The 18,392-nt window shown below is 42.2% G+C and overlaps 1 protein-coding gene and 1 pseudogene across 1 annotated transcript; one reads left to right on the plus strand and one right to left on the minus strand.

The window, feature by feature from the left end:
- Window positions 1–267: 267 nt before the first annotated feature.
- Window positions 268–15,191, minus strand: LOC115202990 (dihydroorotate dehydrogenase (quinone), mitochondrial-like; annotated as a pseudogene).
- A 571-nt stretch (window positions 15,192–15,762) lies between these two features.
- On the plus strand, window positions 15,763–18,392 carry LOC115204721 (uncharacterized). Its single transcript, XM_029770444.1, has 4 exons — window positions 15,763–16,144; window positions 17,342–17,482; window positions 17,962–18,023; window positions 18,273–18,392. The coding sequence occupies exons 1-4, from the start codon at window positions 15,811–15,813 to the stop codon at window positions 18,390–18,392; spliced, it is 657 nt and encodes a 218-aa protein (XP_029626304.1). The 5' UTR covers window positions 15,763–15,810.

The following is an 18,392-nucleotide window of genomic DNA, read 5'->3' on the forward strand; positions in this document are numbered from 1 at the left end:
AACTTTGTGGAAATGAATATTTGTGTCATTCTCAAAACTTTTGGCCACGACTGTACAAGCGAGGCTCTGAGAATGACAGGAGAGTACCGACTGGTTCCGATAAACCCTCAAATAATCAACCAAGGTTTTGATGATAATTTACAGCGTTTCCCCTGCCTCCCAAAAACATGCACATTGAGTGTGGAATACCAAAATAAGATATGGACAGTCAATTTAACAATTTAAATTGACTTGTATTCTTGCCTGAGGCGTGTGCTCGAAGGTTCATGTTTCTCAAATAGGTCAACTATATACTTTAATGTACAGGACTTAACATACTTTAAGTACCCCCTTGACATTACGCTCGTAACAGGAGGCAATTCAATGGATGTAGCAGGTCAGAAATAAGACCGAGAATCATCAGTGCATCCTGTTGGACTTGGTCATCTTGTTCTGGTACACTGCTCATCAGTTATACTGCTGAGAGTTAGGTTTTTACCATCTTACAGTGGGATCATGTGTATTTAAAGCCTGCTGATATTTGGCAAGTAATTGTGCTATCGCCCTTTCTTTAAATGTCAAAGCTGTTATATTTCCTCAGTGTTTAACTGACTACTGCTGCAAGGCTAAATGGTAATTGTCATTCCGCTCATTGCTAGGTGATCAGCTCTAATTTCAGACGGGGTCTCTATTATGTGGGTAGCAGTTCAGCGATTTACATGGGACATGCAGTTAAGCACTTTGAATGGAAGATATTTGTGAACAAATGTTCAATTTCTATGGTCACATAGTTCTATAAATAGCAGCACAAAGTATTTCTGAATAGAGCACACATTTACATAAATTAAAAAATATATTTTTTAATACATACATTACACATGACAACGTGACTGCTAGTGTCAAAATACTGTTAGAACTTTGGTGTCATTTAGCACTTAACCATTCTTACGGTTACATCTACAATAACCAACAGATCCAGTCAGAACCGTGAAATGGGGCAGGTTCCCAATATTGCTGTTACTGCTGTAATATTTGTGCACAGATATGATTCTAGCCAGTCTACATGAATTGACCAGGCAAGCCACTTCATGTACTATAGACTTCAAGTAAAGGCAGGAAACTGACAAAGGCATCAGTCTGTATTGTAGTCAGTCTAACCTGTAGAGCAGACTGATACTGACACTCAGAGCTTTGATCATTGTCCCTCTGTAGACTGTTGTTGAAATCTCCCCTCAGCTCCTACAGCATCCGATATGCTTTCAAATCCTTGTTCTCTGTAAAACATAGGATAAGGTCAGAATACTACAAAATACAACCAATTTGACTAGATGAAACCACATATGAAGTCACTCAGTAAAAAAACACATGCAAGTTCACACTTACTTTAAAAGCTGTTCTAGTTCCCTTTTGATTTTGGTGACAACTGGTGGACCATAATAGGTTGAAGAGGTGTACAACTGGACCAATGAGGCTCCAGCACAGATCTTGTCCAGGGCATCTTGTCCACAGGCTACACCCCCAACTCCGATGATTGGCACCTTACCTTCAATGAGAAAGAGCAATACTGGGTGAATGAAGAGAGCATTCTATACACCCCAGCCCACAATCAATCAATCAGGCCAGTACCAGCTGCAGCAACAGCCATTAACAGTGTTATAATGATCCTTCATGGGGCCAACCTACCTTCTGTCAAGCTGTACATCTCTCTCACAGTGTGTGTAGAGAGCTCCTTGATGGGCTGGCTGCTCAACCCTCCCACCTCTTTACTCTGGGGCTCCTGTAGGGTCTCAGGCCTGGAAACTGTAGTGTTGGAGACCAACAGCCCATCCACACCAAGCTAAAACACAAACCATGATTACCTATTTGACATTACCCCATAACACCACATCAAAACAAATGTGAGTAACCCAATCATTGAGAATGAAGATCGTAACTTATTTTTCATGATCCATCTGTTTTAAAAGTGAGTTCGGTATTCCATTGGAGTTAGCAATTGGACTTTTTCCTGTTTCCTGTTTCCGGTCACAACTTGCAGACTTGTTTACGCTGTTGTGCGTTTTTGTTGCCGTTTTTACTTTGCTACCTGACGGTTTTTACTTTTTCATTACCGTATATTTTTACTTTTTCCCTCACTCAACTTTTTTTTTCATTCAACTTTCCTACCCCGGAGGTTTTATCTGGACATGGTTCGTCAGGACTTCAAACAGCCGAAGCTAAGTAACATTAACATGATGCCTTCTAATTGCAGTCGTTGTACTCATAATATACAGGAGAACGATCGCCTTACGGCAAGGATAGCTGTGCTGCAAGCCCAGCTTCAGACGCAATCGTTAGGCAAGGGTCATTTCAGTGTAGGAAAGGATGAAACAGCGTCTGTGCCACCAGCAAGTACAGATAGTAACGTTAGTATAAACCCCCTCGCACGGTCCCCGCAGCCGGACAACTTTCTCATGGCTTCTGGAGGGAAACGCTGTAGGAATGCTCAACCGGTGTCGCTTATTCAGCCGACAGAAACTTTCAACCGGTTCTCCCCGTTAAGCGAGTCGGAGTCGGAGGCCGAGACTTCTCTGGTCTCTGCTCCTCCCGTTGTGGGGTCTGAGACGCCGACGGCTCCCACCATTAGCTCTGACAAATTGAAAACCCTAGTCATTGGCGACTCCATTACCCGCAGTATTAGACTTAAAACTAATCATCCAGCGATCATACACTGTTTACCAGGGGGCAGGGCTACCGACGTTAAGGCTAATCTAAAGACGGTGCTGGCTAAAGCTAAAACTGGCGAGTGTAGAGAGTATAGAGATATTGTTATCCACGTCGGCACCAACGATGTTAGGATGAAACAGTCAGAGGTCACCAAGCGCAATATAGCTTCAGCGTGTAAATCAGCTAGAAAGATGTGTCGGCATCGAGTAATTGTCTCTGGCCCCCTCCCAGTTAGGGGGAGTGATGAGCTCTACAGCAGAGTCTCACAACTCAATCGCTGGATGAAAACTGTTTTCTGCCCCTCCCAAAAGATAGAATTTGTAGATAACTGGCCCTCTTTCTGGGATTCACCCACAAACAGGACCAAGCCTGGCCTGCTGAGGAGTGACGGACTCCATCCTAGCTGGAGGGGTGCTCTCATCTTATCTACGAACATAGACAGGGCTCTAACTCCTCTAGCTCCACAATGAAATAGGGTGCAGGCCAGGCAACAGGCTGTTAGCCAGCCTGCCAGCTTAGTGGAGTCTGCCACGAGCACAGTTAGCGTAGTCAGCTCAGCTTTCCCCATTGAGACCGTGTCTGTGCCTCGATCTTGGTTGGGCAAAATTAAAAATGGCGGTGTTCGCTTCAGTAATCTTACTAGTATAAAGACCTCCTCCATTCCTGCCATTATTGAAAGAGATTGTGATACTTCACATCTCAAAATTGGGTTACTTAATGTTAGATCCCTCACTTCCAAGGCAGTTATAGTCAATGAACTAATCACTGATCATAATCTTGATGTGATTGGCCTGACTGAAACATGGCTTAAGCCTGATGAATTTACTGTGTTAAATGAGGCCTCACCCCCTGGTTACACTAGTGACCAAACCCCCCGTGCATCCGGCAAAGGCGGAGGTGTTGCTAACATTTACGATAGCAAATTTCAATTTACAAAAAAAAAAACAATGACGTTTTCGTCTTTTGAGCTTCTAGTCATGAAATCTATGCAGCCTACTCAATCACTTTTTATAGCTACTGTTTACAGGCCTCCTGGGCCATATGCAGTGTTCCTTACTGAGTTCCCTGAATTCCTATCGGATCTTGTAGTCATAGCAGATAATATTCTAATTTTTGGTGACTTTAACATTCACATGGAAAAGTCCACAGACCCACTCCAAAAGGCTTTCGGAGCCATCATCGACTCAGTGGGTTTTGTCCAACATGTCTCTGGACCTACTCACTGCCACAGTCATACTCTGGACCTAGTTTTGTCCCATGGAATAAATGTTGTGGATCTTAATGTTTTTCCTCATAATCCTGGATTATCGGACCACCATTTTATTGCGTTTACAATTGCGACAAATAATCTGCTCAGACCCCAACCAAGGAAGATTAAAAGTCGTGCTATAAATTCTCAGACAACCCAAAGATTCCTTGATGCCCTTCCAGACTCCCTCTGCCTACCCAAGGACGTCAGAGGACAAGAATCAGTTAACCACCTAACCGAGGAACTCAATTCAACCTTGCGCAATACCCTAGATGCAGTTGCACCCCTAAAAATTAAAAACATCTGTCATAAGAAACTAGCTCCCTGGTATACAGAAAATACACGAGCTCTGAAGCAAGCTTCCAGAAAATTGGAACGGAAATGGCGCCACACTAAACTGGAAGTCTTCCGACTAGCTTGGAAAGACAGTACCGTGCAGTATCGAAGAGCCCTCACTGCTGCACGATCATCCTATTTTTCCAACTTAATTGAGGAAAATAAGAACAATCCAAAATTTCTTTTTGACACTGTCGCAAAGCTAACTAAAAAGCAGCATTCGCAAATGGAGGATGGCTTTCACTTCAGCAGTAATAAATTTATGAACTTTTTTGAGGAAAAGATCATGATCATTAGAAAGCAAATTACGGACTCCTCTTTAAATCTGGGTATTCCTCCAGGGCTTCATTGTCCAGAGTCTGCACAACTCTGCCAGGACCTTGGCTCAAGGGAGATACTAAAGTGTTTTAGTACTATATCTCTTGACACAATGATGAAAATAATCATGGCCTCCAAACCCTCAAGCTGCATACTGGACCCTATTCCAACTAAACTACTGAAAGAGCTGCTTCCTGTGCTTGGCCCTCCTATGTTGAACATAATAAACGGCTCTCTATCCACCGGATGTGTACCAAGCTCACTAAAAGTGGCAGTAATAAAGCCTCTCTTGAAAAAGCCGAATCTTGACCCAGAAATTATAAAAAACTATCGGCCTATATCGAATCTTCCATTCCTCTCAAAAATTTTAGAAAAAGTTGTTGCGCAGCAACTCACTGCCTTCCTGAAGACAAACAATGTATACGAAACGCTTCAGTCTGGTTTTAGACCCCATCATAGCACTGAGACTGCACTTGTGAAGGTGGTAAATGACCTTTTAATGACGTCAGACCAAGGCTCTGCATCTGTCCTCATGCTCCTAGATCTTAGTGCCGCTTTTGATACCATCGATCACCACATTCTTTTGGAGAGATTGGAAACCCAAATTGGTCTACATGGACAAGTTCTGGCCTGGTTTAGATCTTATCTGTCGGAAAGATATCAGTTTGTCTCTGTGAATGGTTCGTCCTCTGACAAATCAATTGTAAATTTCGGTGTTCCTCAAGGTTCCGTTCTAGGACCACTATTGTTTTCACTATATATTTTACCTCTTGGGGATGTCATTCGAAAACATAATGTTAAATTTCACTGCTATGCGGACGACACACAGCTGTACATTTCAATGAAACATGGTGAAGCCCCAAAATTGCTCTCGCTAGAAGCCTGTGTTTCAGACATAAGGAAGTGGATGGCTGCAAATTTTCTACTTTTAAACTCGGACAAAACAGAGATGCTTGTCCTAGGTCCCAAGAAACAAAGAGATCTTCTGTTGAATCTGACAATTAATCTGGATGGTTGTACAGTCGTCTCAAATAAAACTGTGAAGGACCTCGGCGTTACTCTGGACCCTGATCTCTCTTTTGAAGAACATATCAAGACTGCTTCAAGGACAGCTTTTTTCCATCTACGTAACATTGCAAAAATCAGAAACTTTCTGTCCAAAAATGACGCAGAAAAATTAATCCATGCTTTTGTTACTTCTAGGCTCGACTACTGCAATGCTCTACTTTCCGGCTACCCGGATAAAGCACTAAACAAACTTCAGTTAGTGCTAAATACGGCTGCTAGAATCCTGACTAGAACCAAAAAATTTGATCATATTACTCCAGTGCTAGCTTCCCTACACTGGCTTCCTGTTAAGGCAAGGGCTGATTTCAAGGTTTTACTGCTAACCTACAAAGCATTACATGGGCTTGCTCCTACCTATCTTTCCGATTTGGTCCTGCCGTACATACCTACACGTACGCTACGGTCACAAGACGCAGGCCTCCTAATTGTCCCTAGAATTTCTAAGCAAACGGCTGGAGGTAGGGCTTTCTCCTATAGAGCTCCATTTTTATGGAATGGTCTGCCTACCCATGTGAGAGACGCAGACTCAGTCTCAACCTTTAAGTCTTTACTGAAGACTTATCTCTTCAGTAGGTCCTATGATTAAGTATAGTCTGGCCCAGGAGTGTGAAGGTGAACGGAAAGGCTGGAGCAACGAACCGCCCTTGCTGTCTCTGCCTTGTCGGTTCCCCTCTTCCCACTGGGATTCTCTGCCTCTAACCCTTTTACAGGGGCTGAGTCACTGACTTACTGGTGTTCTTCCATGCCGTCCATGGGAGGGGTGCGTCACTTGAGTAGGTTGAGCCACTGACGTGGTCTTCCTGTCTGGGTTGGCGCCCCCCCTTGGGTTGTGCCGTGGCGGACATCTTTGTGGGCTATACTCGGCCTTGTCTTCGGACGGTAAGTTGGTGGTTGTAGATATCCCTCTAGTGGTGTGGGGGCTGTGCTTTGGCAAAGTGGGTGGGGTTATATCCTGCCTGTTTGGCCCTGTCCGGGGGTATCATCGGATGGGGCCACAGTGTCTTCTGATCCCTCCTGTCTCAGCCTCCAGTATTTATGCTGCAGTAGTTTATGTGTCGGGGGGCTAGGGTCAGTCTGTTACATCTGGAGTATTCTCTTGTCTTATCCGGTGTCCTGTGTGAATGTAAATATGCTCTCTCTAATTCTCTCTTTCTTTCTTTCTTTCTTTCTCTCGGAGGACCTGAGCCCTAGGACTACCTGGCATGATGACTCCTTGCTGTCCCCAGTCCACCTGGCCATGCTGCTGCTCCAGTTTCAACTGTTCTGCCTGCGGCTACGGAACCCTGACCTGTTCACCGGACGTGCTTGTTGCACCCTCGACAATTACTATGATTATTATTATTTGACCATGCTGGTCATTTACGAACATTTTAACATCTTGACCATGTTCTGTTATAATATCCACCCGGCACAGCCAGAAGAGGACTGGCCACCCCTCATAGCCTGGTTCCTCTCTAGGTTTCTTCCTAGGTTTTTGGCCTTTCTCAGGAGTTTTTCCTAGGGAGTTTTTCCCAGCCACCGTGCTTCTTTCACATGCATTGCTTGCTGTTTGGGGTTTTAGGCTGGGTTTCTGTACAGCACTTTGAGATTTCAGCTGATGTACGAAGGGCTATATAAATAAATTTGATTTGATTTGATTTGATTTGACTGTCTGACACAAATGTACCGTAACGTATCTAATACTCTTCATATATTTGCTGTGCTTTCTATCGGTCTTTTTCCATTCGGAGTCTGTCCGCTTACATGAACACAGAAAAACAGAAACACTTCTCCAGTCCCCTTAACATAGAGAGTGGATAGGAGGCAACACTAATGCATTCAAATCAATTTGATGATATAAGTCCTCTGCTGGCTAAGACCCACGGCAGCAGGACTGATCTGATGACGGCTACAGAACACAAGCCGACTACGTGAGTGGGGTGAGAAGTGTGCTCAGAAAGATGAGCAAACAGGAGAAACACGGATGACCAAAGTAAGCAGCCCCAAGTCATTGGGGGCTATATACTGTAGGTTAAGGCTTGGTGAGTAGGCTACATAGAGGCCCACAGAACCACACTGACCCCTGTGTGGCTAGGCCCCTGACTGACCCCTGTGTGGCTAGGCCCCTGACTGACCCCTGTGTGGCTAGGCCCCTGACTGACCCCTGTGTGGCTAGGCCCCTGAATGACCCCTGTGTGGCTAGGTCCCTGACTGACCCCTGTGTGGCTAGGCCCCTGACTGACCCCTGTGTGGCTAGGCCCTTGACTGACCCCTGTGTGGCTAGGCCCCTGACTGACCCCTGTGTGGCTAGGCCTCTGACTGACCCCTGTGTGGCTAGGCCCCTGACTGACCCCTGTGACCACATCAGCAATGTCCTGCTTATCCTGGGCGGTGAGGTTAGGGGCAATTTTTACCAGTACAGGTGGCCTGCTCCCCCCTTGTAGGGCATCACGCTCCTTCAGCACCTGGATGCGAGAGGGGGAGGTGGAACGGGGGGGGGGGGGGGGCGTTAGGAGGGTACAGGGACATACACATGAGCCACCACAGACACACAATCAATGCAATCCATCACATCCACACAGGTCAATGAGATTTAACAATGTACAGCACAACATGGAGACCAAACAAGAGCAATACAGCTGAGCAGTTTTTCCGAAGGTTAATCGTGTTCAATCCAAACAGTGCTGTGCTGTGCTCGTGTGATGTGTATGTTGCCTAATGGGAAGTCAATTATCTTTGACATAGAAACCCAATGAAAGATCACTGGCTAAATCAATAAAAGTCGAACTGAACAGAAACACCAGACTTCAATAAAGGAAAAGTTGCAATAACATGCTCTCTGGAAAGACAATGATACATTAACTATAAACATAAAATTAATGACATAAATAGAATGATATCCTGGTTAAATAAAGGATAAATAAATCACATCTAGGTCAGTCAAATTGCCTCCAACTGACCTTGTACAGCAGTTGTCGCAGTTCCCCTTTCCCCTGCAGGTCCCTGAGGCCTGGGGTGTTGGGGCTGCTCACGTTCACCACCAGGTAATCAGCCAGAGGGCCCAGCGTCCGCAACCCCTCCAGGTAGTCTGCCACTGCATCCTGCGACAGCTTGTTCTTTCCCAGGTTGATGCCCAAGGGCAGGCCAGCTAAAAACACACAGACACCAGGATATATTCCATTTATGAGTCCCTGGGAGAGGTTAAGGTCAGAACAGAAATAGAATGCATGGGAGTGAATTAAGAGAAAACACTGCCCGCAAGCGTCAACTGCGTCACGAGCGTATACCGCATCAAATGACGCCTCGATAACACCGTCATCGCCATTGTATTTTGGTACACCAGAAGTACATTAACTTCCAATGGAACGCCGCGTTTGCCTCGCAGCATTGAGTTGCAGAGGCAGTTGCAGTGTGTTCTGTGTGGCGCATAAGTTGGATGTATCGAACGTATGCATCAAACTGTATGTGTAGACGGCTTGACAGACATGGTAGCAGAAGGTGAATGTTGCACACGTGTCCAGATGATTTTTCTCACGTCTACGCGGAGCAATGCTGGTGAAATGAGCTGATAAACTGTCAAAAAAATAGACTGTGGGTGCATTGTTACCTCTGGAACTGTGAAATGTATAGCTACAAATGTCAATTTAGTGTTGATAAGTTTAACAGCGCGCCACCATTGTGTAAGCCTATATAGGCTGGTGCTTATGAAAAACGGTGTAGCAACGCATGAACGAAACGACATTCTACATTTAGAAACTGGATTTGTTTCAGAATTAAATATCAGGTGGTCAATGTCATATCTTGACAGTATCACTGTTGTTGCTTAACAGCCGATTGGATTGAAATACAGCTCAAACAATGTGCATGGTTAGCGAGTGCCTTGGTTTAAATGAATCAAATCTGTTCCAGAGATTGAGTGGGTTGTTTGTACAAAGGGAATTTGAGGAATTGTTATGATCTTCCCTACTTTGCTATGTAAAGTTGTATGGTTAAAAAGTCAATTGGGTTGTAGGCTAAGGTTTATCTGACAAATAGACTACATATTTGAAAGCAATACAGCAGCCTACCATATAGTCTAGGCTACTATGGCTGGAAAACCTGGAATGAGGTAACTCAGATTTCGAGAGAGTATACAACTGTTTATAACCGCCTTTCCATGACAATCACGGCTTAATAACTGGCTTACGTTATGTCGTCTATGTGAATTAATGCTTGCTACTCTCGCACAAGCAAATTCACGCCGTTGACGGACTTCCCCCTTGTGATTTCGGCTTAATGTCCCAATCCAAATCAGTGGGGAACATTTTGTTACGAATGCTCTATTTCACTGAAAACTAGTGAAATATGTGATTGGTATTTGGAACAGCCTGGGGAAAGGGAATCTCCATATAAAATAGGGGCAGAGGATTATAGTGTAGTGTAGTTGGCTGTGTGCCTGAGACACATCAGTTCACTGTCAAACCCATCTATCAGTCTGGCAGACAGCACAGAAACATGAGTTGTGTCTCTAGTACCTTTAGTGAGCTCTACCTGGGTGCCTTCTCTTGCCTTTAGTCTCCCCTGTGCTGCTGCAAGACCACAGCTGTTGAACCCATATCTGAAACATACCCACAACATAAGAGGTTAAGTTGATGTAATACACAAAAATCCATACATTTGCCAAAAAAGCTATCAGCGATTTAGGATCCATTCCTTTATCATGCCATTATGATACAGTATGTGTTCATCCCCAATTGTCTAGAGTGCACATTCCATTCATTTCATTACTAAAATCCATAATACATGAAATCCAGATGGTTTCTTTGGCAAAATTATTGCAGTCAGTTGAGTAAAACTGTAATAAAACACCACCATAAGGAAATGAGGCCTTTAATCATCTAATGCACTCATCTTGACTTTTAACTTCTGGGAAGCAGTGTTGTTGTTCACTGAGGAGTGAAAGAAGCACTCCGGAACATTATTATATGAGGGGCTTGTTAGTCTGAGCATCTCACATCCCTGCATATCGGCCATGCTAAATTGAATTAATCATATTGATTCTAGCCTAATATACAAAGACTTACTGTCATTTACTAACTCCATGAAATAAAAGACAAACAATTTGGATACATCCTCAGTGAGCTCCAAAAGTACTGGGACAGTGATACATTTGTTGTTGTTTTGGCTCTGTACTCGAGCGCTTTGGATTTGAAGTTATACAAAACTACAGCACTTTTTGTATATACAGTTGAAGTCGGAAGTTTACATACACTTAGGTTGGAGTCATTAAATCTCATTTTCAACCACTCCACAAATGTCTTGTTAACAAACTATAGTTTTGGCAAGTCAGTTAGGACATCTACTTTGTGCATGACACAAGTAATTTTTCCAACAATTGTTTACAGACAGACTAAATAACTTAATCACAATTCCAGTGGGTCAGAAGTTTACATAAACTAAGTTGACTGTGCCTTTAAACAGCTTGGAAAATTCCAGAAAATATTGTCATGGCTTTAGAAGCTTCTGATAGGCTAATTGACATAATTTAAGTCAATTGGAGGTGTACCTGTGGATGTATTTCAAGGCCTACCTTCAAACTCGGTGCCTCTTTGCTTGACATCATGGGAAAATCAAAAGAAATCAGCCAAGACCTCAGAAAAAAAATTGTAGACCTCCACAAGTCTGGTTCATCCTTGGGAGCAATTTCCAAATGCCTGAACGTACCATGTTTATCTGTACAAACAATAGTACGCAAGTATAAGCACCATGGGACCACGCAGCCGTCATACCGCCCAGGAAGGAGACGCGTTCTGTCTCCTAGAGATGAACGTACTTTGATGCGAAAAGTGCAAATCAATCCCAGAACAACAGCAAAGGACCTTGTGAAGATGCTGGAGGAAACAGGTACAAAAGCATCTATATGCACAGTAAAACGAGTCCTATATCGACATAATCTGAAAAGCCGCTCAGCAAGGAAGAAGCCACTGCTTCAAAACCGCCATAAAAAAGCCAGACTACGGTTTGCAACTGCACACGGGGACAAAGATTGTACTTTTTGGAGAAATGTCCTCTGGTCTGATGAAACAAAAATAGAACTGTTCGGCCATAATGACCATCGTTATGTTTGGAGGAAAAAGGGGGAGGCCTGCAAGCCGAAGAACACCATCTCAACCGTGAAGGACGGGGGGTGGCAGCATCATGTTGTGGGGGTGCTTTGCTGCAGGAAGGACTAGTGCACTTCACAAAATAGATGGCATCATGAGGTAGGGAAATTATGTGGATATATTGAAGCAACATCTCAAGACATCAGTCAGGAAGTTAAAGCTTGGTCGCAAATGGGTCTTCCAAATGGACAATGACCCCAAGCATAATTCCAAAGTTGTGGCAAAATGGCTTAAGGACAACAAAGTCAAGGTATTGGAGTGGCCATCACAAAGCCCTGACCTCAATCCTATAGAACATTTGTGGGCAGAACTGAAAAAGCGTGTGCCAGCAAGGAGGCCTACAAACCTGACTCAGTTACACCAGCTCTGTCAGAAGGAATGGGCCAAAATTCACCCAACTTATTGTGGGAAACTTGTGGAAGGCTACCCAAAACATTTGACCCAAGTTAAACAATTTAAGGGCAATGCTACCAAATACTAATTGAGTGTATGTAAACTTCTGACCAACTGGGAATTTGATGAAAGAAATAAAAGCTGAAATAAATCTCTTTTATTCTGACATTTCACATTCTTAAAATAAAGTAGTGATCCTAACTGACCTAAAATGGAATTTTTACTAGGACTAAAGTCAGGAATTGTGAAAATGTATTTGGCTAAGGTGTATGTAAACTTCCGACTTCAACTGTAGTCCCCCCATTTTAGGGGACCAAAAGTATTGGGACAAATTCACTTACATGTGTATTAAAATAGTAAAAAGTTAAGTATTTGGTCACAGATTCATAGCACGCAAATACGACATCAAGTTTGTTACTCTACACATTTCTGGGATGCATTTAGTGTTTTGGTTGTGTTTCAGATTATTTTGTGCCCAATAGAATTGAATGGTAAATTGTTTGTGTGCATCTATAAATTGTTGATCGTATGTGTGTTTGCAACTGGTTTGGAAATATACTTTTTTTTAAAGAGAAGATAAAAATGAAATAAAGAAATTCAGGTAAAATAATGTTCATTTTGAGTCACTTTTATTGTAAATAAGAATATGTTTCTTAACACTTCTACGTTAATGTGGATGCTACCATGATTATGGATAATCCTGCATGAATCATGAATGATGAATGACGCACAAATATTAATGACGCACAAATATTATGTTCTCTCACCATTACAATAACAGGTGTGGGGGGGTGACTCCAAAATGACAAAATACACTATTTACCATTCATTTCTATTGGGCACAAAATAATCTGTGAAACACAACCAGAACAAACAGCAAATGCATCCAACAAATTTGTAGTCACAAGCTTGATGTTGTCATTGCGTGCTATGAATATGGGACCAAATACTTCACTTTTTACTACTTTAATACACAAGTGTATTTTTCCTAAAATGTTTGGCCCCCTAAAATGGGGGAGACTATGTGCAAAAAGTGCTTTAATTACTAAACGGTTCACGCAATTTAATATAAATTCCCTCAAATTAAAGTGGACATTGTATCATTCCAAAGTACTGGAGTACAGAGGCAAAACATTTTTTTTTAAAATTGCTGTCCCAATACTTTGAGCTCACTGTATTAGCCCTACTGTCATTGTGCTAGGACAGTGTTAACAGTCAGTCCGTCTGTGTAGAATTTGCTTTTCAAAACACTAAAGAAAATCACAGAAATGTATCGCCACTATCCCTGAAGAAATGGGATGGTTCTGGATATTATTTTCTTAAAATGTTTAGAACAATGTCAAGCAAGCATAGACAGCCATGACAAAACGCACACCTTTATTGTGTATCAAGTATTTACAAATACTTGAATATATGGATTTACATTTGGATCTGGGAAGCTTTTTCCTGAACTAAGGATTAACTTCTCTGACAACCAATATGTCCCTTCATATACGCAAAGTACCGTGTTGTAACAACTCGTGAATATGTATGTTCGTGCCTTGGCATCTCATTTCACAGCACTTTTCAGAGAATGAAAGCGAACGCAACGAGGTAGCGGTGTTACACCCTGATAACATTCATCTGGCTCCTTCATTTCAGTGTGAAGAAGCTGTGCTACAACAAAGACAAAAACGGAATTCATATTGTAGTCTGTCACCAGGCTCAACGTAAAAAAAAAACTTCAAACGTGAAGGCGAATGAACAGAGTGGCGAATTACAAAATAAACTATCTGTGATGTCTCTGTTCGCTGCCGTTTGACACAGAATTCACAAGCTAAAAACATTCATCTATAATGAATGACAGCCATGCCATGGTTCAGTAGCCATGTCTTATTCATTCAAAACCGTACCGGTTGATGACCGCCTGGTCAGTGGTCAGTCTGAAAACACGTGGTTTGGGGTTCCCCTCCTGGGGTTTGGGGGTGATGGTCCCCACCTCCAAAAAGCCAAAGCCTAGTCTATACAGCCCGTCAACAGCCTCCCCATGCTTGTCAAATCCTGCTGCTAACCCTATGGGGTTCTTGAATTTACGGCCCATGACGTTCACTTCCTGGAATAAGAAGTAACAACGCCAGGTCAAAATGTTGCCTAAATTCCATAGAAGTACACAGTGACCAAAATTACAGTAAGATCTTAGATTAAAAAGGTTAACAAAGAGATTTGACTAGCTAGGGTGAGTTAAGAGACAGTGGGAGTGAAGGTTCTCAAACAAAGCATACATTCTGTTCTAATCTTACACCAGCACAAAGGCAATTCAGTGTAAGCAAGGAGAGTCAAAACACCCAACAGGCTAAAGGGCACCTCCTATACTGACCAGTGATACTGGGTCCTGGTAGCGGTTCAAAGGCACCAGACCCAGGCCGATTAACCTCACAGCCATGATATGGGCTGTCTCTGCTCCCACAATCCTCTGCAGCAAAGGAATGAGCTGGTTGGTGTAGAAGCCTCATCTCCCACAGCAGTGAGGTAGGAGACAAACAGGACGCTGCCGGACCCTATGATCTTCACTGCATCCTTCAGACGCTGCAAAGAAAAATAAAACAATGTGATGGGAATAAACTGAAATATGATGCACTGTTGTTGAAGCACATCAGGTGAACTGAGGGGAGTTGCAATTATTGTTATTTTACTAGATGACAGAGAGTGAACCACAATACCCAGAGAGACTAGCGTTACCAGCTCTGAACAACCCATGTGTACAACCCAGTGGGTATAATTTAGCATGCCTGTCTGGTCATTCAGGATCCAGCAAACTAGCTTATCACTTCACAGAGGCTGGTTACATGAACTAGCTAGCCACATGGTAGTAAGCAAAGTTAGCTAGCTCACTTCATTAAACAACACTCTGATTGTAGTAGCTAACGTGAAGTGGCTACTGCCCAGTTTAGCTTACCATAGGGTCAAAACATTGTTCATGACAAATACAAACTATTAAAACAACACTGCTTCATCAATGATGTTACCTTCAGTTGTCCCGCCATGGATGTTATATCACTTTGCAAACGTCTGGAAACATTTCTTTCACATTGCCGAGAATCACGTCCTGAATGTAATCTCACGATACTTCAAAGGCAGCTCTGAAAACGTCAAATCAGAGTTCAGTGATGATTCTGTATGATAAACATTACAATTTGTTAGGATGAATATAACAAATGAATATGACAAAGGACTCATTAGTAACTCTAGTAATTCACTGAGTAAATTTGCACAAATAAGATCAAATAAAATGGCAGATGTTCAAAATGAAGGGATAGCTTATGAGCCTAAATTAATTTCATAAGCCTATTGAAAACCAAAGATGTATTGTTACAACCCTGTTCAATGTCAATATTAGGCCTTGGCTACATCAAATTGACTTGTAAAGTGAAGTAGATTGGGAAAGGTTTTTCTTCAAAATGTCTGCCTTTGAGTGACGTAAAGGCACTTTTTCACTTTGCATGTTGTTTGAGTGTCTGCAGGGATTTTCCTAATGTAGTAAGAGTGCATTCACAGTTTTTGGAAAGAAAGCTTTCTAATTTCCATAAGATGGGCAGAGTCTGCCTTTCTTCCAAGAGCAGTACTTGTTGCAGTTTGTAGGCTACCATAGCTCTACCATCTATAATGGACTTGTTCATACAAGCCTCTTTGTTTTTGTGGATTTCTGTGGGGATTGTATCTACGGCCAGTACAGCATGCAGTGTAGAGGATGCAGATAATACCACTTCTATAGAATTCAAACATGTGTTCAGGAATATGGCCTATGAGTTTTCTCAAAAGCCAAAGAGCTGGTCTCAAGCCCAGGAGTCCTGCAAGGAGCGAGGAGGGAAACTTCTGAGGGCCCTGAATTGCAAGACTAAGAGCTTCCTTCAGGACTTCTCAAAAGAGAGACACACAAAAAACCTCACTTGGTGGGTCGCTAAGGGTGTTATAGGGCAGTACCAGGGGCCAGTGATCGGTGAGTAAAAATACTGGTAACCCACTAGAGAATACTAGTAAACCACTCTATGCTATGGTTCCAGGGCTGCACTGTGTCTTTTGCAGAGGTTTTGTTTGACACTGATTTCTCTATAGCTGTAATTGAAAAATGATTGGGCAATCTGATGTAGTTACATCCATTTTTGGACATATAAATGAATGAAATGTACCCATTGATTCTTGAATAATATGAGGTCAGTTCAAGTGTCGTACCCCATCAGAACTCAAAATATAAGCTTGTTTTACTCCAATGTTTGTAAACAAACTAAATGTAAACAAACACTGTATAGCCTCAACACATTTTTAAAACTATAATGTTGACATCATGGATTGTCAGTCCTTGCATTCATAGCTCTGTCTATGAATTTGAGAGTGGTTACCCACTGGGCACAGATATCAGTTCAATGTCAAGTTTTGATTTAAATTTGTGAACTAACATGATTTCAACGTAAAATTAACAAAAAATATCACCTTGTCATTGACTTCATGTTAAAAGTTGGGTGAAAATAAAGACAAAATGCTCTAAAAATTGATGGCTTTTTTCAAAATTCTGTCAGTTTTCTACATTGATTCAACTTCATCACATTACATTCTTTTGTTGAAATGATGAGGGAACAACATTGATTCAACCAGTTTTTGCCCAGTGGGTACATTTCTCCAGCCCCATCCCTTAGCTTTTTAGTAAAACAGTGGCGGGGAGTACACTTTGTTATTGTTTCAACTGCTGATTGCAGCTTTAAGCGCTCTGTGAACCATGAAAATTGAATAGATTTTCTAATTCAATGATAAAGTTGAGTAATCTTAAATAAGCCACTGCTTATGGTCTTCATGGAATTCATGAGCTGTACAGAGGCACTTTGTAAATGACAAGCATGTCTTAACTGGAAACCCTGACAGTTACCATTTGTGAGGCACGTCCCCACTATAGATAGATTATCAGTGTCAAATGATGTCAGGAAATCCATTATTTTTATATAATGAAACCCATTTCCACCTGTCTTGGAACATAGCCATAGGGAAAACTTAGAACCAAGCTTTCACACTTGATCCGTCAGCTATAATAAAAAGACATTTTAAATGATACGTTTTTGTTGGAAAACAGAATATTCTAATAACAGTAATATATGGAAAACAGTCAATTTCATAGCTTTCCAATAATTGTTTCATGTGTCTGTAGTGTATAATGCTACAGGAAAGAATGGTACTTCTAAGGGTAATGGGAGGGTCCCGCTCCTCTGCACCTATGTGATGATGGATCCCTTTCAGCTGGTGACCTCAACCAACTGCAGCGCTCGGCGTGGCTACCTCTGCACCCTGGGTACAACACCTTCAATAACACCATTTTAACATGTTTAAAAAAATGTGTCCTGATCCTTATTGTAAGCAGGTATGCTGCAACATTTTCTTTCGTTATTTAACAGTAGTGTAGAGGCCTCAATGATATCCTGAATGAAATCTGTGCTGTATAATTCTTGCTCTACAGTTTTTAATATCTCTACAAATGCCTCAACGAGTATGGTAAGTGGCTTTTATTAGTGGCCTTTATCAGTTGTTGTAATCCTATGGTGCAGCGTCAGTAAAGTTATTGTGAGTATGAATGGTTCTTGTTGACTTTTGTAGGACAAACAGGGAGCAAGTGGCAAATCAAGACACTGGAGAAGCCATCAAATTAAAGTAAACCGTAAGTTGGTGGAAAGTATGGTGGCAAATTTGTTTCACGATTTCAACCAACCATTTACTTCCACAAACTAAACGTCTCTCTCTCTTTCTCTCTCTCCTCTCCTTGTTATCCTACAGGTATGTCAAGGAGTCTGTCTAGCATGGAGAAACAAGTGACCCAGATGGATGAGCTCCTCAAGGTCAGAAATGTTGCCGTGTTAAAAGTGCAGTGTGATATTTTGTCACATCCCACTGTGCACAGACGTCAATTCATCGTCTATTCCACGTTGGTTCAACGTCATTTTGTTCAAATTACATGGAAACAACGTTGATTCAACCAGTGTGTGCCCAGTGGGATATTTGAAGAACTTTTTGCTATCAAAGCATTAACACAATTATAGTTTTCAGTGGTTGGTAGTTTTGCAGTCATATCCTCTGTTTTGTTTCAGGAGGCTCAACTGGAACTAGAAAGAATGGAAAAGGCTATAGGAGAGCCTACAGACGCCAACGGGGTAAAGCATCACAATGACGATGGACATGTAGTAAGATGGGTGTGGTCAGTGGAGTAG

The sequence above is a fragment of the Salmo trutta genome, chromosome 12, assembly GCF_901001165.1.
Source record: "Salmo trutta chromosome 12, fSalTru1.1, whole genome shotgun sequence".
NCBI classification, from domain to species: Eukaryota; Metazoa; Chordata; class Actinopteri; order Salmoniformes; family Salmonidae; genus Salmo; species Salmo trutta.

Excerpts from the sequence above, each read along its gene's own strand:
- LOC115204721 (XM_029770444.1), top strand. The coding sequence starts at position 15,811 with ATGGACTTGTTCATACAAGCCTCTTTGTTTTTGTGGATTTCTGTGGGG. Across the intron at positions 17,483-17,961 it reads TGGCTACCTCTGCACCCTGG|GTATGTCAAGGAGTCTGTCT; the intron begins GTACAACACCTT and ends GTTATCCTACAG. Across the intron at positions 18,024-18,272 it reads AGATGGATGAGCTCCTCAAG|GAGGCTCAACTGGAACTAGA; the intron begins GTCAGAAATGTT and ends GTTTTGTTTCAG.